The sequence below is a fragment of the Hippocampus comes genome, unplaced genomic scaffold (genome assembly GCF_001891065.2).
Source record: "Hippocampus comes isolate QL1 unplaced genomic scaffold, H_comes_QL1_v1.1 scaffold132, whole genome shotgun sequence".
In the NCBI taxonomy this organism is placed as follows: Eukaryota; Metazoa; Chordata; class Actinopteri; order Syngnathiformes; family Syngnathidae; genus Hippocampus; species Hippocampus comes.
This window is the reverse complement of record NW_017805467.1, coordinates 3,139,462-3,162,295: the sequence shown is the minus strand read 5'-3', so window position 1 is coordinate 3,162,295 and position 22,834 is coordinate 3,139,462. Positions and strand designations below refer to the sequence as shown.

At 40.7% G+C, this 22,834-nt stretch overlaps 1 protein-coding gene and 1 long non-coding RNA gene across 8 annotated transcripts; one reads left to right on the top strand and one right to left on the bottom strand.

Moving 5' to 3' along the window:
• Positions 1–2,619: 2,619 nt before the first annotated feature.
• Positions 2,620–3,745, bottom strand: LOC109519148 (uncharacterized). The gene is made up of 2 exons (XR_002168885.1): positions 3,657–3,745; positions 2,620–2,716 (listed from the first exon to the last, which is right to left on the bottom strand). It is a non-coding gene; the product is annotated as an uncharacterized LOC109519148 (long non-coding RNA).
• Positions 2,710–22,611, top strand: LOC109519147 (protein FAM163A-like). Of its 7 annotated transcripts, XM_019875522.1 has the most exons (6): positions 3,671–3,778; positions 17,620–18,149; positions 18,467–18,573; positions 18,655–18,679; positions 20,181–20,295; positions 20,902–22,611. In XM_019875522.1, the coding sequence occupies exons 5-6, from the start codon at positions 20,203–20,205 to the stop codon at positions 21,298–21,300; spliced, it is 492 nt and encodes a 163-aa protein (XP_019731081.1). In that variant the 5' UTR covers positions 3,671–3,778; positions 17,620–18,149; positions 18,467–18,573; positions 18,655–18,679; positions 20,181–20,202; the 3' UTR covers positions 21,301–22,611. The 7 variants fall into 7 exon arrangements, 6 of the variants coding, with proteins under 6 accessions (XP_019731082.1, XP_019731081.1, XP_019731084.1 ...); XM_019875523.1 differs by lacking the exons at positions 3,671–3,778; positions 17,620–18,149 and adding an exon at positions 2,710–2,838; XM_019875525.1 differs by lacking the exon at positions 17,620–18,149 and having other exon boundaries at positions 3,684–3,778; positions 18,467–18,531.
• The last annotated feature ends 223 nt before the right edge of the window (positions 22,612–22,834 follow it).

Here is a 22,834-nt window from a genome sequence, read left to right as displayed (position 1 = left end):
TCTATCAATGACATCATTGATCGGATCCGCAAAATAAGACATGACAGCAAACACAACCTCGTTCACTCCAGGTTTCATTCTGTGCTGCCATAGTGCATATGGGAGCCCAAAAGATAACCTATTTTTAGCCTTGTCACGTGAGAGGAAAGCCTCTCCACTGGGAGGCGGAAGTTCCTTCTCCCATGCCCTCAACCATCCAATCACAAGGTAATAGTGTTTTGTTTTTTGGGAGGGCGGGATGTTTTTTTTTTACTGGTAAAAAGTCTGAAACCATTTTTTTAAACATAAATAACCAGTCATGCTCTTTGTATCACTCATTTAATTTTAATATCTCTTTAATTCAAAATAGCTTTAATCACTCAGTGTAACTGACATGACCTTCCGGCTACGCCCATTCAGCCAATCACAGATGCAACCAGCAGGCAGGCAGAAATAGCTCCATTGTTGAAAGACACACTCAACTGTTGATGAATACCTAGATGAGATCTACGTATTTACGGATGTTGAACAAAGATAGCAATAGTTTTAGCAAAAGCCACGGCCATCTGAATGACTGGCAGTGTTCATGCATTTTATTCACTGAGAAGAAAGATGTAAATATAATGTTCAAATTTTTTCCGTTTTTTTTTTTTTTTTAAAGAATTTCGGGAGTTTAAATTATTTTGTCCGGCGCTATGGTGGACTCGACGGTCGTAAATATACAAGTTTTTTAAAAGATATATTGGTCCATCTTCTGATTGAATTAGTGATCGGGTATCCTTCTTTTTCGTACCTGATCGCTGATCGACCCCAAAAACCCCGATCGTGTAAAGCCTACATAATTTATTCTTATAATACTTATCCACACCCTGCCAATGCCTTGGCAGCAAGGCTAAGAGAAAGCCCTTCACTTTCAAGACACAGTTGCACTACGTTGGAAAAGCCAAAAGGTAAGCAGAGCTGCATTGAACTTTGCTTTTGTGCATGCCTTTTACACTTTTTTTTCCTGAGTTGATTTTAATACTGTACATGGAATCATGGTTGAAAACAAGTATTTCCTCATAGTGAAGAGAGCGTCCAGTGCACTTGAGTCAGCGATCCAGATAAGCATTAATTCAAATGTGCCTTCCAGCATCGATAAATCCATCCATTTGGTCCTCAGATGACACCTTCCTGTTATCTTTTGTATTGTTGGGGAAGTTGCTGTACTTTGAAAATGTCATTTATGTGATGAATTGAACATTAGGTTTCTATGAATGTGTGATTATGGAAAGCTCAGGCCCACCTCGACCGTAATGATTGCAAGCAGAGTGGAACATGGATGAATGGATTGATAAAATCCAAGTTCTATTCTAATCAACCCGACTCAGCCTTGTTTGGTCAGCCAGGTCCACTATGTCGATATCTGCACGGACTAGCTTGGAACAGTAAGTAGATTAAGAGAACAGTGATTGACGGCAAATCAATTACTGTAGCTCAGTGGGCTGTGTTGAGGAGGGCTTACTGGAGCATGTATCACTAAAATCACATCGCCTTCTTTGCTTAAGTGTTGCACCCTGAACAAAACCATCATCCTAATGATTTAAAAGTGTCCTTGTATGTTCTCCGTACATATGTACACTGACCTTGTGCTCTTGATGAGTGTCATATTGCCTTTACTGATATACTCATACCCGTCAAAGGCCTTCAAATTGGATACACCAATCAAGTATTTTTATTATTTTTTTTATGATATCCTTTGTAATTACTCAAAGGGTTAATTGAAATTAACACCCTAAAATATACAGTAGTTTGTGGCGCTCAGCACACTAGAAAACCTGCTGTGGTGCACTTCTTGAACTTGGGTTTGGGATCAGAGCTTGCTCGATTTTCGGAGGGGGGGGGTCTTGTTTGTTTTTTTTTGGTTTTTGTGGGCGGGGAGGCTTCGTGTTGCAATCCAAAATTTAAGTTACTAGCAAGTTTTATGTGCGCTGCTGTTCCGAAGAAAAGTCTAAAGAGAGAGAGAGAGATGATGCAATTTCAGCTTTTTTTATTGACCGCTACAAGTACTCAAAAACACAAATGCACAACGAAAAGACTCACAAGCAGCAAAAGTCGGCCGTAACATACGTTCGGACGCTCATACAACTATTAGAATCGGAATCTGATTTATTGGCAAAGTATGTAAAACACACTAGGAATTTACCTTCCCAGTAACTGCCCATTATCCTGACGTCACTTGCTACACTCCACACCTTAACGGCACACAGCTCATTCACGCAATAGTTGTGACGTCAGCAATCCCACTTTCTAAAACCAGTTCAGTTTACTTTGTTTTTATACAATACAAAAACCTTTGACCTGGTGTATGTGCTCAATCAAAAAAATAATAATAAAATAAAAGTAATGTTTTTCTTCATACTGCAATATTTTTGTAATTTGTAACAATATATTACATCCTAACGCTGCAATTTTGTGCGTATGAAGGATGCAAAGCAGTCCGTTGAGGGCGGCTCCCATTTTCTATGCGCCTCCCCCTTCGCAGTCGTCACTTGGGTCGTGTTTTTTTCAGCTTTCACTTTCTTGTCTTCACTGCTTTCCCCAGGAGCTGTTCATCCTCCCTGAGTGCTCAAGAAGTCGAATGTTGTGATTCTTTTTTTACCGCGCGCGTAAAAGCTCTTCCTCGCCTTCACCGTCGTGACCATGCTCTATTGTTCCGCATTAGCTGTCCGTGTTCGCTGTGTGCAGCCTCTCTGACCTTTAGTTTGGACGCGATAGTTGGGTACGGGTCAGTACTTGTTTGCTGAGGATGCTGCTGACTTGATCTGCCCAACCGAGACCATCGCGAGCAGAACCGAACGCGCCATGTAACTATCTCAGGTATGTAAATGTGGTGGGGATAAAATGTTAAAACGTCGAAGTTAATATGGTGTGGGGGTGGGTGTGTCACTGTGCCAAATGAACAACCTGCAAGGAGTAGGAACGACCTAGACTGCAAATATGGGGAAAAAAGTAAAGGAAAAAGGAGCACACTAATGCCCTATGAAGTACATGTTTAGCACATCTGCCTCTGAGTAGACCTGGGTTTTGAGTGTCTCTCAAGGTGCTCTGACTTTTCACATACACTACAAAATCATGTGTGTTAGGTTAACTAATTACTAAATTGCTGATATTTGTCTAATTAGTGCCCTGCAATTGGCTGGTGTCAGCCGAGGGAGTACTCGGGCTCTTGCCAGCTCTCCATAACACGGGCCGCCCTGTATCAGTACAAGTGGGATGTATGGCAGCATGATGACCTGATGACTGGCATTATGCCCTACAGTTTGTAAATCTGTGTTTGAATATGTCTCCGGCTGCTCCAGTTTCCTCGCAAAATGGCAAACCGTGCATAGTAGGTTAATTGTAGCATTTCTATTGTTCATAGACATGAATGTGATTGGTGTATTGTCTATTTGTGCCCTGCGATTCACTAGTGACCAATCCAGGGTGTACTCCACCACCTCCCACTCAAAGTCATCTTGAAGGATGGAATGCCAGGTTGCGGACATGCATGCATGTAGGAATGCAAACTTTTTTTTTTTTTTTTTTGCAGTGAATGACTTGGGTGACACGTTATACAATACAAACAGCAGCTCCTTGATTTGTGTCTGGCAACTGCGTCAGCCTCAGGTCATTTCCAAATTGGCTATCATTTCGACCTTTAGTTTGGACGCGATAGTTGGGTACGGGTCAGTACTTGTTTGCTGAGGATGCTGCTGACTTGATCTGCCCAACCGAGACCATCGCGAGCAGAACCGAACGCGCCATGTAACTATCTCAGGTATGTAAATGTGGTGGGGATAAAATGTTAAAACGTCGAAGTTAATATGGTGTGGGGGTGGGTGTGTCACTGTGCCAAATGAACAACCTGCAAGGAGTAGGAACGACCTAGACTGCAAATATGGGGAAAAAAGTAAAGGAAAAAGGAGCACACTAATGCCCTATGAAGTACATGTTTAGCACATCTGCCTCTGAGTAGACCTGGGTTTTGAGTGTCTCTCAAGGTGCTCTGACTTTTCACATACACTACAAAATCATGTGTGTTAGGTTAACTAATTACTAAATTGCTGATATTTGTCTAATTAGTGCCCTGCAATTGGCTGGTGTCAGCCGAGGGAGTACTCGGGCTCTTGCCAGCTCTCCATAACACGGGCCGCCCTGTATCAGTACAAGTGGGATGTATGGCAGCATGATGACCTGATGACTGGCATTATGCCCTACAGTTTGTAAATCTGTGTTTGAGTATGTCTCCGGCTGCTCCAGTTTCCTCTCAAAATGGCAAACCGTGCATAGTTGGTTAATTGTAGCATTTCTATTGTTCATAGACATGAATGTGATTGGTGTATTGTCTATTTGTGCCCTGCGATTCACTGGTGACCAATCCAGGGTGTACTCCACCACCTCTCACTCAAAGTCATCTTGAAGCATGGAATATCAGGTTGCGGACATGCATGCATGTAGGAATGTAAACTTTTTTTTTTTTAATTTAATATATATATATATTTTTTTTTCAGTCAATGATTTGGGTGACACGTTATACAACACAAACAGCAGCTCCTTAATTTGTGTCTGGCAACTGCATAAGCCTCAGGTCATTTCCTAATTGGCTATCATTTAGTTTCATGTCACAATCACTGAGTCTGTGGATCACCCAAACTCTGCGATCGCCGTAAACATATGGAAATGTTATCATAAATATTGAATCTTCTATTTGGCAAATACAACGGGTCTCCAAGCTGATTGTGGAGGAACAATCACTCTTATCACAACCCCGCCTTAGGATAATCTTTTAGGCACATTCATTGACTGAAACTTTGATGACTGATAGAAATCTGAGCGGGAGATTGCTCAAATTTGGTGTGAAAATTGCAAGTATTATCCATTTAATTCATATTGCTTTATTATTGTATATTTGCAAGACGAAGTGATATATTGAGCACTAACATGTTGCGTGCTGAGTTGTATCCTTCTGCCAATTAGAGATTCCTCTCTATAATTTTGTCTTGTCTCCTGGTTGTACATGCATGTCAGCAACCTGACATTTAACGAAGTCCGTATAAAAGCAGGTGTCATGTGATCTGACCCACTTCTGACTGAAGGAGGCTGCAAGATACAGCCACACTGAATAACTACCGAGCAGCCTCTCTCGCTCACCACAAAGCCCCCCACCCCCCTACACAAAACACAACACACCACACATCTTAAATTTTCCGCTTCTGGTAGATGTGATATAACAGGAAATTGGATGATTTCCCAGAGGTGTCTGCAGTCAGGCCTATCACATGCGGCACTGCAGCCACAAAAAAATATTTGTAGTAGCGAAACTTTGGAAAATACCGGTACATATTTGTCTCTTTACCAAGCCAACCTCTTATTATATTGTAAATGTACACATATAATTCAGTGAATATTAACATCACTGAAGTCCTTTATTTTGAGACATAATGTACAACTGTACATTGTTGTCATCTAGAGTCCTTACCCTGATCAATAAAAGATGCATAAACGTTTCAAGCTTAACCATTTCATGGCCATGGGGTATTTAGTGTTGCGATAATTCAAACCTCTGGTGTACTTAGGGTTGGACATCAAGTGTTGAATGAATAGGAATGGGGACCAACATTCCGATTCTCCCGGAATCGTTTGCCTTTTAAAATTTCGGTTTCCCGTTTCGGTGCCTTGTCCGCCGACCAGAATGAAAAAATAATAAGGAAGAAACACGCATGTGTTCCGGGCACACACTTTCACATGGCACTGATCAAAAGTGAATCAGAATGAAAACGTATATTCACCCTTAAAGGGAAATTAATGTCACAGTAGGAGCACATAGAGGATAAGGTGCACAATGTCAAAAATAAGACAATTTCAAAACTAAAACCCTGACTCAAAACAAAAAAAAGGTCAAGCCGTCCCATATTCCCGTCACGTCGAGCCCCGTCCACGTCCACATTGAGCCGAGCCACGTCCATGTGGTACTGTTATGTTTTGGTTTGGTTTCAGTTTGGTTTTGTTCCCTCATGTGCCCCTTTTTGTCACCACATGTTCTCGTCATCTGTGCCCCTTGTGTTTAACCAATCAGCTCCTCAACCCTTTGTGTCTTGTCCCGGTGTCTCGTTACTTTGCTTGGATTTAGTTCCCTGAGCTCTGTTGGTCTTTTTTGGCTCATTGTGAGTTGTGAGTATATGTGTGCTCCTGTCATGTTTTGTTTTCTGTCATAGTTTTTTTGTTACTTTGGTTCCTTGTGATTACCAGGACTTTGTTCGAGTACTTTGAGTTAATGTTTTTCCAGTGTACTCCTGTTTGCATTTTTTGGTTAAATACAACTTGGTCAGTCCACCCTGCTCCTCCCTGCCTCCCTGCTTTTTGGGGTTCTCAAACTACCACCACGCAAAACATGACACAAGTAAATCCAAGTGCTCTTCTACCCCTACACTGATTTAATTTACCTTACAACTGTGCAGAGATCTAATTTTTGTCAAAAAAATTCAAATGACAAAAAATGAGATCATATAGAAAAAAACTAATTAGATATTTGGATTCTACTTTTGAAATTGCCCTCGAAAATGTTGGTTACTTTGTTTGAGCAATCATTTTATGGACTCCAGAAATCAGACAATATTTACTGCCGAGAAGCTGAATTTCTGAGCATTCGGACGATTTTGAATCAAAAAGGGGATCTCAATGATTCACCAATTATCAAAAATAATAATCCATAAATTTGATTGTTGACTAGTTGTCACTTAATCGATGGACCTTCAATCCCAAATTGCGTGCGCTACAGTGCACGTTCGTCCACTCTTAACAGATTCCATTGGCAAAACGTATAAAAGTGTCCCTTATAAAAGTGTTTCTGCTTGATGCGATGCTGATATGTTTCACCGTGGTGAACACCAATAGCACAAATTGAAGTTTGTACTCATGGAATAAGAAATGTTATTGGAAGACATCCATATTACTGAGTTACGGAAAAGAATTCTATCATTTCCAAATTGGGGATGAATGCAGCATAAGTCATGCTTAGCAACAGTGGCTCTGAACTGCTCTTAGGAGAGAGTAAATATCAGGCCTAAAGTGTGTTTGTGTTGTGTACATACCGTATTTGTTTGTACAGGGTTGTTTAGGGTTGTGGGGTAGTGCATTGGAAACAAACTAGAGAAGAGGAAAGAGTTTCAGAAGCACTGTGTAAATTATTGAGAACGCTTTAAAATGGCTGAAATGGTGCTCTTTTTTTTTTTTTGGGCCATGCATCTGTAATTTAACTGAAATGGAACTGGAGGGCAGGACACTGAACTCTGCCTACTTGCAACTTCAGTAAGAGACAGCCTCATCTTTGTCATTTTCATTTCGTCAGATCATTTATTGTTTTATGGGTTCTGTTAATAAAAAATAAAAAACGACAATTACAGTGATCAAAATATTTAAAGTCATGAGAAGTAAATTCATAATAAGATTCATAATGACATCCGCTACTATAATGTTTGATTAGGATTCTGGGCTGTGTTTAAGTACAGGCTTCATATTGAGTACATATACAGTATATACTATACATGCAATTAATGCAGAAACTAACATCTGCCAATGTATGTACATTATAACTGGGAGTGTTTCACCACACCATTTGCATACGTTTGTGTCATGGCATCCATTTCCATTCATATTCTATACTGTTTATCCTCGTTAGGGTTGTGGCCCGTAGGTTAGCTGGAGCCTGGACCAACATTACCAAACGCAAATCATTATTCATATTTTTGCATTTCAGCATTCACACAAAATTTCTCCAGAAATCGTAGATAGTCTAGGACAGTGGTTCTTAACTTTATTAGAGGTACCGAACCCAACCAGTTCAAATGCACATTCATCGAACCCTTCATTACTGAAAAATAAAAATCTGATTCAAGAAGTGTTCCTTCAGTTTTGCTGGTCCGAGACAAGAGTTGCTCAACTTGGCATGACAAATCATGCAGTTAGGATGCTGAGTCCCATCACTCAACTCGGCTGTATTTATAGCACGTTCCGTGATGCATGGGAATCCATGCGGTACATATTCGTCTGACCACTTTTTTTTTTGCTCGACATAACATGTATTAAAACATAAAAAAATAAAATAAAATCACACAACGTACTATCATGACAGTTGCGAACTAAATTTCCTGCAGCACTGATTGGACAAGCAATATCATGTGATCATCTGCAGCCAGTGATGGCCAAGCGGGCGTGTCATAACTAATTAACATGTTGAGTCGGGTGTGTCTTAACCTCTCCGGCAGATGCTCCGCCGACCCCCTGAGACCGATTCACCGAACCCTTGGGGTTCGATCAAACCCCGGTTAAGAACCACTGGTCTAGGACAATCTACTATTTATTAACAGTGCCTCTGTCTTGAGCATCCTTCATACTCAAATTCTGGTAGATGTCACTGTTGCTTTGAAGCAAAGTGAGGCCGTGAGAAGTTCAAGGCCTGTTGTTCAAGGTCGTTGGAGCGCCAACAGCGTCATCTGCAAGTATAAAGTGCCAGTAAGTAACCACGCCCCCGTACAGGCCACGCCCCGTACAGGCCACGCCCCTTCCGCTTTTTTCATCACTCGCCATTGCCATGTATGTCAAGGTCGTTGGAGCGCCAACAGCGTCATCTGCAAGTATAAAGTGCCACTGAATGACTCCTACACACACATTAAAGACACGTTGGCATTATATAACCTCTTTTATTCACACACTTGCACTTCCTGTTAAGATGTAATGCAAATAAAGAATTTACTTAATTGAATCGCAGTCCTGCATTATCATAGATAAAACCAATGCATCAAATATTTATTTGTTGCCGTTGGGTACAATGCGTGAGACATTTCCTCTGGATCCCCAGTCACGAAATCCACTTACTCTTAACTCAACCACATGAGAATAGAAAGGAAAACAACTTGATACTTGCAGATGGAATTGAATCCCCCCTCCCCCCCAGAGAACCAAGTTGGTAGATAGAAACTCTTTTAACTTTATTTGACTTCATCAGCACAGATCTTGCAATAGCTGTCTTATGCAAGCTTTGTTTGAAGCTTAAACAAGAGAGCCCTTTTTTTCCAATACTAATTACCAAAGTGAGTCGTAGCACTGATCAGCAACATGCTATGCAACTTATCACACATGGGAAGAAGTCACCGAGTTATGAAACAGAGTCCAAGGAATTCAACAAGAAGGAAATTATTGTTGCAATAAGTTCAAAACTAGGATTGATCGAATTTTTCAAACACTAATCCCATTTTTTCCCATCAATGTCGGCATTGTGATTTAATAGGCAATTGTTCTTTTCAAATTCATCTGTATTACAAAAAACATCAGATTTATTATACAAAAATATTTGGGATTTATAACTAAGGTTTATGCTAAAATAAAGGCAAATGACCCATAAAATCAAATGAAAGACTTATCTCCCCCCTCCACCTGTTCATAAATCAGATTACAACAGTAATACAGATTTGTTTCATTTAATTTAATAAATAAATACAATATAAATATACTGCATATAAAAAAATAAAGCCTACCGACTCACCAAATGAAGCAGGTTTTTTTTCTTTTTAAAATTGCAGCCTTTCCGATTTGAAAATTGCATTCAACAACATTGCAGTGTTAATTGGAGTTTGACTCAGGTCACAATGACGACACAACCATGAAGCACAGCCAAATGTACAAAATCCGTTTTAAGATCATTAACCTAGCTAAGACAACTTCTTTAGGTCATTTGTCGCCTTTTATAATAATTCTATTGCATAACATGGAAATTCTGAACCCTTGAAAATGAACACGTGCTTTCAGCCAATTGTCCTGCACGATGACTATTTGCCACTTTACTGTAAGACACTGGGAAATATCAAGAGTATTACTTTTGTCATTGTATTCAATGCATGGAAGGGGTGAGGTTGCAGAGAACGTCCCTGCAATGTGCCGCCCACAAGGTTTGATGAATAGCAGAGCGGCTGTTAGGGAGAGCTCCGCATTCAGGAATAGCCTTTGATGCTATCTGCAGAAACACATTTTTATCTGATCTCATCTGTTCTGGTGAATTTCTAATACAACCTGTCATACTGGATATCAACTTAACAGATACAGAGGCTTCATTTTATTTTTATGCTGAGGGCAAAGTATTGGATCACTGGGCCTTTCTTCATTTTCTCTGTCTTTTATCATTTTATTATCAGTGTGATGATAGTAGGGGTCACTCGTACGAGTGTCGGCAATGAATAGCGACCGCTCCTGCGTTACTCCTGCTCGCCTCTAGGATATAGAACAATAAGAAAGAAAAAAACAAATCAAATAGCAGAAATGGATGGGATGTAAGGGAGAAGTGTGACGTCTAATAGCTACGTGTAAGAGGATGTTAACTAGTGACAGTGACAGTGACGCACAAAGTTTGCTATCGTTCACCAAATGTTTGTATGAGTGGTTTTCGTGGCCTTCAGATCTCTGAATTGCATGAGGAAAAGTGACCGTCTGCCCTGATCTGAGTCGCATCTCATGCAACTGAGCAGTCGTGATTTCTTTGCTGCCTTCCTTCCTTCACTGCCATCTAATCACCGTCACACACAAACGTCCGCGGAAATATCCGCTAATGAAATCGCGATCATGGTACATTACTCCTCAAGGATAGACGCTGGACCATTTCATTTGCTTTTATGTGGCAATGGTGCTGACCAGCAGATAGGGGGAACAATAATTCCATCGCTTCCCTGCTGCCAGCGTCACAGATCTGGGTGTGCGTAAAGTGATGCACCACTGCTGCTAAGTGTTGAAGAGTCTCTGGTGAAACATCTGCAAACCTCATAAAGACGAGTGATGCACTGCTGTCTGCAGAGTATCACTTCCTTCCTCTGCTTATTACACTATATTGCCAAAAATAGTCACTCACCTGCATTGATTCATAAACGAATTGAAGAAACATCGCATTTGTAATTTATAGCGTTGGAAATGACATCGGTCCACGTTTATCAGCCATGACAGCTTCAGCTCTTTTGTGAAGGCTGCCCACAAGGTTTATGAGTGTTCATGAGAAATTTTGACTATTCAAAGTTTGGAGCGTCTTTTGTGAAGGCTGCCCACAAGGTTTATGAGTGTGTTCATGAGAAATGTTGACTATTCAAAGTTTGGAGCATGGAATTGTCCAAAAACTCTTTATGTTGAAAATTTCAGCATATACCAAGTATGTATGCTGTAAGTGATTATGGACATTCCCATACTCCCAACTTTGTGGGAACAGCGGAGCTGGCCCCTTTCTTTTTCCAACATGACTGTGCACCGTTGTATAAAACAAGGAACAGAAGGACATTGATGACAGAGTATCACGTGAATGAACTGACCTCAACCCGAGAGAAAACATCTTTTGGGTGAATTCGAGCGCAGACTGAGAGCCAGGCCTTCTTGCCCCACATCTGTTTTGGCTGCAAAGGGAAAAATTTCAGCATATACCAAGTATGTATGCTGTAAGTGATTTTGGACATTCCCATACTCCCACATCTGTTTTGGCTGCAAAGGGAAAAAGTCACATTGAACACTCCGGAATAGTCAAGGCGGTTGAGTGAATACCTCAGGCAATATAATAAAGGCTTATTGGAATATGCCAAATGGCCACGTTTCATTGAGGCACACAGTAGCTAATGGTGACTAATATTTTTGTTTTTAGTTGAGGTGCTCTTCTCGTATGCATACCCCTAACAGCACAGCCGATGTTTTTTTTTTTTTTTATGTGACATTTATATAACTTTTCCCACTTTTCCTTTCTTTTTTCCCAACTTTGCTTGACATAGTTCTACCTTGCTATTCTAGTTTTTCTAGTTCATGCCAATACAATAAGGATGAAGAAAACCCCATGCTCATCATTGCAGTTATGGTGTGCAACAACAACCAAAAAACATAGCAGATGGTATATTGAATTTCCTTTAAGAGAATAAAATTCAAATAAATAAAATAATAATCAGCAGCAGCAAGGTGCCCTTGTGGTTAGCAGGGCATGCTTGTTTGTTTGCGCATCCGCCTGACAGTTCTGAAGTTCAGGTTTCAATTCTTAATTCTGGCCTTGCCATAAAGGAAATTAAACTCATTGACTGAGGGGACGGGGTTGGAAATGAAAACGTAATTGGATTCCGGACTCTTGAGTATTATACTCCACCTTATCTACTTTCCTGCAGTTTCTCTCTTAGCCGTAAACAACAGCCACGTGAGGTAAATATAAATATCGAGACCCTTTTTGCGCATGTGCGCAGCACGTGTTTGTGTGTGTGTGTGTGTTTGTGTGTGTGTGTGTGTGTGTGTGTGTGTGTGTGTGTGTGTGTGTGTGTGTGTGTGTGTGTGTGTGTGTGTGTGTGTGTGTGTGTGTGTGTGTGTGTGTGTGTGTGTGTGTGTGTGTGTGTGTGTGTGTGTGTGTGTGTGTGTGTGTGTGTGTGTAAATGCGTTTGGTTGGGCTGGTTGTGTGTGGTGAATTTTCTGAGTGCTGTTATTCAGGAATCAAGCTGCTCTTTTTGTCTGCCCTGTTTGTTGAGCATGTTGTGGCAGGATTCACTGTTGTGTGTGTGTTCAACTAGCCTTTAATACAAATTTCCGGAATAACAACAACTTTCTTGAAGAGCTGAATCAGAAGCTGGCAGGCTTGGCGGCGGGAGCCTGAATAGCTGCATCATATAATCCACTCCAATAATAAATTTGGAGTTTATGGCATGAAGAGAGGGCATTAGCCTGGAAAGCCTTTTTCTTCCGCTTCGCAAGACAGAGTCGCTGAAGCACCACTATCGATCATGTGCTTTTTTTGTGTCCTAGTCGAAGTGGATGATTCTGGGGAGTGGTTCTTTGCATTCACTGCATTCGTTGCCACCAGCAGAAGAAGCAGGCAATTGAACTTGATTGCTCTTTAGTCTTGTCAGCCCCTTCCCACTCAACTTTATTTGATTGAGCAGCAAGAGAGTGAAGCTTGAGCAATATTTTGTTGGCAGTTTGCTTTGAAGTTTTTACATGTTGTTGGCAATTGTTCCAGATCTAAAAATCTGATCTCATTTGTGGAGCTCATGAAGCAAATATTCATTTTGAAGATCCATGACATGAAAATAATTACGTAAGTCCAGGGCATGGATGTGCAGTTCACAGTACATTGTTTCAACCATTTTCTGTACCACTTTGTTGAGTGAGCTCTGAGCTATACCCTATCCGAGCTGACTTAATGCGTGAGGTGGGCTACTATCATGTCTGTCTGTTTTTGTTTTCAGCCCCAGCTGGATTGAAGGGCTTTTCCCTCCAATTGGCGCGCCTGTTCCCTGTCACTAGCCCTGTATTTAAGGACTCTGGCTTCTGCTACTCTCTGTCAGATGATTGACCTTGCTTGCTGTTGGGTTCCAATTTGTTTTTCTGAGGGGGTGGGGGGCTCTTGATACTTTTCACAGTCGCTCTTGTTATTCATAGACTGTAGTTTGTAAGTATTGTTATTTGTTCTTATTGCTCTTGCTCTTTGGCTTCACGTTATTGGCTTCTTGACATTTTGTTTGTTTATTCTCGGTGTTCCCAAGTACCTTGCCTTTTGCAAGCGCTTTTCTTCATGCATTGTTTTTCCCAGCTCCTTGTGACCAGTGATTTCTCTTTGTACTTTGTCAGTGTGCTTTTCTGTCAAGAAATATTTTTGTCATCGCACTTTGAGCCTGCATTTCCGGAATTCCAAAACATTATCCTGACAGGTACACTCTGAAACGGGTCGTTAGCCAGGCGCAGCAATGAATTGTTCATCTTATTTATTTGCTTTCTTCTCTGAATATTTCCAATAGGATTGTCAGTAACTTTGCAACTAAGTTGGCATTAGTTTGCTTGGGCAAAATTTCAACAAATGTCCGGAGCTGTACTGCTTTTTTTTCCGCCTCGCAGTTTTCCAGCTATGACGTTTATTATCACAAGTTACAAGAACATGTTATCGCATTTGTTTCTCCATACATGCGTCTGTTCTGTCCGTCCTTGGCTAACCACGTAATGCAAATATTTCTGGGGCTTCACTTTTAGCAATAAAACTATGCATACAAACTAATGTATCGATGGGGTAGCAGAGTCCTCAGAAAATATTTTCATAACCCCCCCACCACCACACGCACACACACACACACACACACACACACACACACACACACACACACACACACACACACACACTAATCAGCGCCCCTGTCGTCTGTACATGAAAGTGAGGAATTATAACGAGCAATTCTCTCTGACTGTCAATAAAAACTCAACAATATCATGTAAAGAAAACTGCACCTGCAGTGGTTCTCATTATCGTGCACGTGCTTAAAATGGAACCACTACCAAGATAACTGTTAAATTATTGTCAGCTCACATTACCTAAAATCCAATTTCGTCCACCATTTATCCCATTATTTAATTTGTGTCTGCTGCTGTATTGAGTTTCCTACCACAGCGTCAACTCATTATGTTCATCTGAATGGTGCATGCGAGATTAGATCTTTGGTTTAGCTGCTGCAAAGTGTAGATAAAATTCCCATAAAATACCCATACTGCGGGAAGAAATTTCTGCATGCTTTGTTTAAAATGTATTTGTCAGGACTTTCATTCACCATTTACACTTTGAAATGCGTTTATAAAATCATTATAAAATTTGTAATATCTATATCTATATCTATATATATATATACAGTATATAATATGTATATATACAGTATATAATATGTGTGTGTGTGTGTATTGTGTGTTGTTAATGTTCAGAGCTGTTTTCAGTGCCAGAAAGCCATAGCTGCAAACCAGCAAGGTCAGACATTACTTATTTCAAGACTCAATTTCATAATACTGAAGCAATTTTGAATTAACTAATATGCTTGTTGCACCAGTCCAGGATGTAACCCAACTCTTGCCCAAGGTCTACTGAGATAGGCTCCAGCTCAACCCTAATTAGAACAACAGATGGAGGGATGCTGCTGAATGGCTTGACTGCTTATGCTTCTGACGATGTCTTTGCTGGGAAACAAATTTCAACACTGTGGCTTAAAAACTAAATAGACTTTTGCAATTGCGAGTGGAATACTGGAGGAAGGTTACCCACATTTCTTGATTACCGGTAGTGAGCTAACTGATTCAATTTAAGAATTAGTTTGTGTATTTCTGTCAGCCATCCAGCATAAAAGAAGCTTATCTGAGAGACTGCCATGCAAGATGAATGCTGGCATGAGTTAAAAAAAAAAAAATCTATCTTGTAAAAACCCTTGGACAAGCCAAGGCCTTTCTGGTACTCCTGAAGACTGATGGCAATGACTCCATTGGGAACATTCCATCAGAACGAGAAACAGCTAAGGGAGGGTCTTTGGGGTGTTTGGGGCAGGGAGGGCATATGTCAGGTTGGTGTTAATTACTCTGATTGTCCCCAAAACAGCAAGATTCAGGTACGTAACATGAAGTCAGACAATGGTTCAGGACAACAGAAAATAACCGGAGTGGGTACATTTACAATGACAACAAGTGGATACAATTGGCAAATTATTTACTTGGTCACCATCCAGCCGGACATGTAACCTCCATCCTAGTCGATGGATTACATATTACTTTTCATCTATTTCCTATAGCACTTGTCTTTATTTGGATCGCGGGTGAGCTGGAACCTATTCCAGCTGATTTCAGGCAAGAGATTGGGTCCACCCTTGACTGGTCGCCAGTGAGTTGCAAGGTGCATACTCTATAATCAATCGAAATGCTACATTCATACTTGGACAATTTAGAGTCTTCACTGGACATGCCATGCATTCCTTTTTGAAATGTGCAAGTACCTGGAGAAAATCAACAGAAGCAGACCATGTGGAGTGTAATTTGGTACTTGAGTGCTCAGTGTTTTGGTGTCCATGAAACAATCGTAACATATACCGTAACAACAGAGTAGACCATGACATTCAGCAATCCTGCTGAGTGAACTACATTTATTCATAGCGCAGTGCAGAAGATTGGAGCGAAATGTGCTGTTCAGTTTAGAAAAAAAATTGTCTCAGCAGGAAGTCAAAGGTCCCATAAAAACATCCAACCATCCATCCATCCATTTTCTGATCCGCTTATCCTCACGAGGATCGTGGGCATGCTGAGGCATGCTGGGGCAGGGTACACCCTGAACTACTTGCCAGCCAATCACAGGGCACACATTTACGAACAACCATTTGCGCTCACAATCACATCGTCCATGCATGTTTTTGGTATTATGGGGAGAAACTGGAGTACCAGGAGAAAACCCACGCAGGCATGGGGAGAACATGCAAACTCCACACAGGAAGGCCGGGGCTGTAATCAAACCTCGGACCTCCGCCCTATAAAAATATGCACCCAAGAATGGCCAAGAACAACATTTGGACTATCTGTTATAGGCTTGTATTAGCCCTGATTTAAATCTTATTCACCATACGGTATGTGGAAGGAGGTGAAACATGCAGTCTACAGACGGTGTCCTTCAAACAAGTGAACTTGTGCAGTTCATGGAGTGGGCAAACATAAGAAATCTCTTTCAGAGTTAGAGAAATCGTTTGATCCCGATAATTGCCTGGCGGAAAAAAAAACCCAAAACAATTGCAAAATGCAAAAAAAATGTGCAACAAAATATTACATTTAGGCTAGTGTAATTTTTGTCTGGGCCAGTTTAATTAATTCATCATCATGATTTAAAATAATTGTATTGCATCTTAAAGTCAAAAGGAATGTCTGATATTTCATTTTTTTAATTACTTTGGACTATTGTGGGTTTCTTTCATTGACAGAATAGGGGCACGCTTATTTGCCTGTGTGGTCACTTAAGATATTTTTGTTTCCTTATCCCATGTATGTTTCACAAAATATAGGTTAAAATTCATCCCATGTTCCATGCTATGAATCAAATATGTACTGCTTCTGCCCAAGCAACCTTCTTAAATTAATAATCAGAGGAATGGAACAGTTGAGAATGTTTCGTGTATTGCAATATTTGTTAGTGATCCTATCGAATCAAATGCAATCACAGCTTTTAAGTGTCATTTGGATCGTGTTCTCCCATCAAATGAATGTTTTGTTATTCCCTCAATCAACATGAGTGCACGTTTGTGACTACTGGGTCTTTACCATGTGTATGTGTCAAGAGCCTTATCAGCATCCAGGCAATACGTGGGATTGAGGGCCACTGTAATCTGGTCCCAACGGTGACTGTTGCAGTTGCCTTCATGTATGTGTGTGCAAATGTGAATGTGCGTGCTGGTTCTTGCAGCACACACCCACACACTGCTCGCAAACTGAAGCGAACATAAAACAAATTTAGGCCTCCATGTAAATTATGGACCTGAACTCAATATGCATGCATTCATTCTGACAGGTTGCATAGCGCCTTGGCTCTGAGTTTGCAGCCTTTGCAGAAAGTTCTGCTGGTGGATGATGTCGAGGGGAGTCTGCTATTTGTTCTCCGCGAATAACTGAAGGGAAAAGTGCCATCTGACAGAAGCATTAGCTCAGCGCCTGTGGTGTAGTGGTGCAGATCGGGGCCTGCCGTGGATGCTCCTCAGCGGGGAATTCGAATCAGTTCCTGTTTGTGTTTGTTGAAGCTGCAAAACCACTTCGTCAGATTTCTCAAGACTTGTATTGTTCTTTGTCTTGTAGCTACAATATCCTTTCACTAATGGAACATTGGACAACCAATCTAAAACCACAGCTCTCAAAGCTAATTAGCTACTGCTCTGAAACAGAAAAGGTTGAATAGTAAGGCAAGTAATGCTTACATTTCAGCAGATTGCCTGTTACAGAATCAGAATCAATTTTCAAATGATGAAGTCTGCTTTGGATACCTACTGCTCCAGTATTTTTCTCCTCCCATCACTAGTGTTTTGATCCAAGTTCATCATCGTGTCATCTGTCCAAACTAGGTATACTGATTTGGGATGAGGAAATTCGTTTCTGTTGTTGCCAGTTGTCAGTTGATGAACCAGCTTGTGCACTGCTTGTGTTAGAAGGGACAAGAAGAGCTAGAACATTGTGTGGACAATTTTACAGTCGTCCGTGTGCCCTGAGATTGACTGGCAACCAGTTCAGGGTGTACCCTGTCTACTGCCCGAAGACAGGTGGGATAGGCCCCAGCATGCCCGTGACCTTCGCGACAATAAGCGGATCATATCATGAATGGACCGATTTATGTATTTACAGTTCTAACTTTGCTGTGAATCCACTTACACAGAGAACTTTCATCTTTCTTCTTCATCTTGCATCATTATTACTTCTTCTTTTGCCTCACTCCCTGTTCTTTTGTTCCTTCGGGTGGTTTATGCTCCCCTTTATGCTCCCCTTTCTCCCCCCTCTTCCTTTACCAGTTGGCATTATTCACACTCCTCTGGTTCTCAACGGCCAGTTTCTGTCCCTTACCGCCACCTTGTGGAGATATAGCCGTCAAAATGAGTTTCAGATGACATCAAGGCAGTATAAGCAACACTGAAATATTTGGTTCCTTCCGCAGAGATGAACATAAAGCGTGCTCATCCAGAGGTGGGACCACAGCACTAACCTCTGAGCTGACTTCAGGTTACCGTTTACCTTCCAATTACCAAGGGACACTCTTCTGATGTAAGTGCATCTAATTTGACATTGATCTGTCGCTTTTGTCTGTCACTAAAAAAAAAAACACCTCTTTGTAATGTTTTCCAGGTGTTAAGCAGAACTTTACCTAAAAGTGAGTATACAGTAATGCCATTTAACAGCACGTATAATTGTGGCTGCTTTCAATAAACCTTTTCATTGAGATGTCAAATCTAAATAAAACATGAAAATTAGTCTTTAATGGTTTTACTGCTACTTTGTTTTTTTTTACTTGTACCACTGAGGCGGAAAGGCCCAAACTGCTCCCTCACCCGAGACCCCAAAACAGCGCAGAATAATAATAATACAGAGAATAGACATACAAGTGGCACTATCCACTATCTATGCACCAACAGTCCCCTCCAAAAGACACTTGGGTTGCGGATCAAAAGATGAATATGAGACGCAAGTTCTGGATTCCAGCTTTTATTTCACAGTATTTACATCTTGATGTGTTAAACGACTCAGGAAAGCGAACAACTCGGGAAGAGCTTCATCATCTAACAAGCCAATGATCCAAAACACACTGCCAACACAACAAGGGGGGAAAAAGTGGAAGGTCTTAGACTGGACAAGTGAGTCACAAGCTCTTAACTAAATAGAGCCCCCTGAAGTGAAGACTGAAGGGAGAAAGCCCCAGAAACAAACAAGAACTGAAAGAGACAGCAGTAAAGGCCTGGAAAGGTGTTTCAAATGTAGAATGTAACAGTCTGTTGAATTCAATGACTTGCAGCTTCGATGCAGTTATTGCAAGAAAGGGTTACACCACCAAATATTGAATGAATGTTATTTTTTTATGCTTAATATTTACTTAATTTTATTATGACCATTCCAATACTTTTGCCCACTTGAAAAGTGGGCAATTCAAACAATAGGTTTTCTGTCCTGAGTGGTTTAACACGTCTGGATGTAAATAACCGTACAAATAAAAGCTGGAAGTCTCAACTTTTGTCTCACAGTCTTCTTTTGATCTGAAACCCAAATGTCTTCAGTACACAACAAAGGAATTGGCGTTGCTGTTGCAATACTGTTGGAGGGGACTGTATATTGGAGAGAATGGGAGGACCGGTGTCTGCGGCAACTCCCACTGAATATTGCATAGTATAAGTGCAGTAGTGAATTGCAAACGGTACATGATTAAATAATATATATACACAGGATACCGTACTATGTATAGAATGATCCATTTTCTATATTGCTTGTCCTCACTACGGCCTCAGCGAGCTGGAGCCGATCTCAGCTGACATCGGGCCACACGCTGGACTAGTTGCCAGCCAATCACAGGGCACATATAGACAAACGGTCATTCACATTCACAATTTGCAATTTACAGTCTTCAATGGACTTAAGATGCATGTTTTATCACTATGGGAAGAACATTTCAAATCTGCCCCTGAAGACTCCGCTGAAATTTTAACCGAGAATCTCGTAACTGTGAGGTGGATCTGCTCACCATAATTCGCAGTTGGGACTGAAACAAATCATTTGAATTACAAAAAAAGTGTGTAGACTAACGAGAGCAAGACTTTATACAAAAAGCATGTGTGATTGCTGATTGCGTGATCTCTTGTTGTCGTCTCTTATACCTTTGACAGAGTTTGATGGAGAGCTGGTCGGATGACAGCTGGAACTGTTGTCATAACTGGAGGAATACTGGCCACAGTGATACTTCTCTGTATCATCGCTGTGCTCTGTTACTGTAGACTCCAGGTACACCTCCTTGTTGATTGCGTGTGTTTTTGTGTGCCAATACAACTCACGTGACAAACCATTAGGCCCACCGACACACGGTGTAGTTACCATTCAGTCATTTTTGCAAATGTCTACCGCCCCTTTCCTGTAGTTCTACCAAGTTGAAGTTGGTCTCAGTATAATGCAGTGTGGCTCTACGCGACAAACTACAGTCACAATTAAACATTTTAAGTACAGTCAAACCTCGGTTTTTGTCCATAATCCGTCCAGAAGGCTGTTCAAAAACCGAATTGTCACTGAAAAGCTGCATTCAAGTCTCATGGATGTCTTATAGTAGATCACATTGGATTTCACAATTATATCTACAGTTGTGGTGAAACTAGGGGTCTTGATTCACTGAAGTTGGAAAAAAAAATGGGTTGCAGACATGAAAACGCAAATTATTTAATGCTTCAACATCTAAATGCTTGTTAAGTTTCGGATATCACTGTATAAAACAGTTTGGGGGTTTTATCTTGAGATGGTGGTTGTTGAAATGATACAAGTATAATTGTAAAGTTTCAGAATTTGCAAAGACTCTTAAGTTTGTGTGCTGATATGTTTTGAAATCTGATTTCTTTTCAGTACTACTGCTGTAAGAAGAATGGCTCTGATAGTAGCTCCAACTCTCTGCAACGCTTTGAATGCAACACCTGCAGCGTCTCTGGCCTGGATGGGACTTTTGGCATCCCGCTGTCACTTTCACCCCCAGAGCCACCTGCATTGTCCAAACCCAGGAAAGCCACAGTGGGGCGTCGCCGCTACTGCCCCACCTGCTCCCCGTACGACTCACCCTTCTTCATCCGTACCGCTGATGAGATGCGCAACGGAGGCGAGCGCATCACTTACATGCCCACGCACTACGAGAACCAGGCGCTGGCCATGCCGCTGCCCGCCATGCACGGATCCCTGCTGAGGGAAGATCCGCGGAGCAAAGCACCGGATTTCTACACAAACACTCGAGCCATCAGCACAGAAGTGTGACACTGCAGCTAGAAGCGCTGAACACAAAGCGGTTTTGGGATCCTGTATGGATGCTTTGTTATGGTAGATTTATTTACCGTACTGTACTGATTTAGTTGACCTTATTTTTTATTTATTTTTTGGTGTATGTGCAATGTCTGTTTGTAAACTACACTGTGATTTGACTGTTAATTCAGTTTATAGACCGAGGGCTATCTGACCTAAGTTAGCGTTTACATATCTACTCAAAAACAAAAACGTCATTTTTGAGACAGTTGTGTCGTACTCCCTGTAACGATCTGTATTTTCTCAGTGCATGCTCCATTTTAAAGGAGGTTCTGTCTCTATGCAAGATGTTTTAGAAATCCATTGAAGTCTCAACTCATCAGATTTAATCTCAACATTTTATTGGCACATCATCATGAGTATGTGAGGTACAGTAATTAAGAGTGAATCACTGGTCGTTTAAAGCCCTCTGGTTTGCTTGGTCACTTACTGACCTTCAATTTTGTGCTCTTATGTGTCTATTATGAACAAGATTGAAGTATCTTTATTAGTCGTTTTTTTATATGACAATATAAGTGGAGGCAGCAACCATATATGAGAACTACGGCGTGCTTTTTCTGCTGGATGTTGCAGGACATAGTACTGACCCATTTGCCATTAGTCTTTACTGACTCAGATGCAAAAAAGTTTGACAACAAATATATGACTCATCAGTTGTTTCAGATGGACGTGCTTGTTACGTGCATGTGTCTTTTGTGTGCTTTGATGCGGAGATAGTCATTTACTTTTTGCGCTTTTGCTATTACTCTCATGTGGCATCATTAAAATGAAGACGGTGGTGGTGTTCCTCTTCACATTGTGAGAACATCCACTTTTTCGATGCCATATCTTTGTGACCAACAATGTCGCTGTGATAGTCCTGAATATTCGATTTTTTCTCCGAGTCTACAACCATTTTTCTTATTTTTTTGCATAAAATCACACAATTGGTAATAGCAACTTTATGTTTGCATACCTTTTCATCCCTCGATGCAAAAAAAAAAAAGTTTTGTTTACTTTGTGTGAGTGAGGGCAAATAAATGTACTCGTATATCGTTACGTGATGTGCTTATAAAAGTCAATACACAACGTCAGGGCAAACTGTTTTTGTTACAAAGAATCTATCACTATCATTTCATCACTTCTATTACCTACTAAATTATGTAGCTACTTGTTAAAACAACAAAAGCATATTTTGAACTGTTGATAGAGAAATCAACATACATATGATCATTAACACTAGACAGTGATACATTTTGACAAATAAAGATTTGTAATTGCTTCGAATGGACATGTGTGATTATTTTTAAACCCACATAAATCTTTTCTGATGAGTTGTGTTACCTACAACATCTTTGGTTTGTGAAATTTTCCATGAAAATATTCTACATTAAAATGAATGCATATGGATGTACAGTAGAAACATGTAATAACAAAAATAAACATTTTTATTGTTACCTGATGAAATTATGAATTATAATTATAAACTATTTTACTGTATATTGACTGC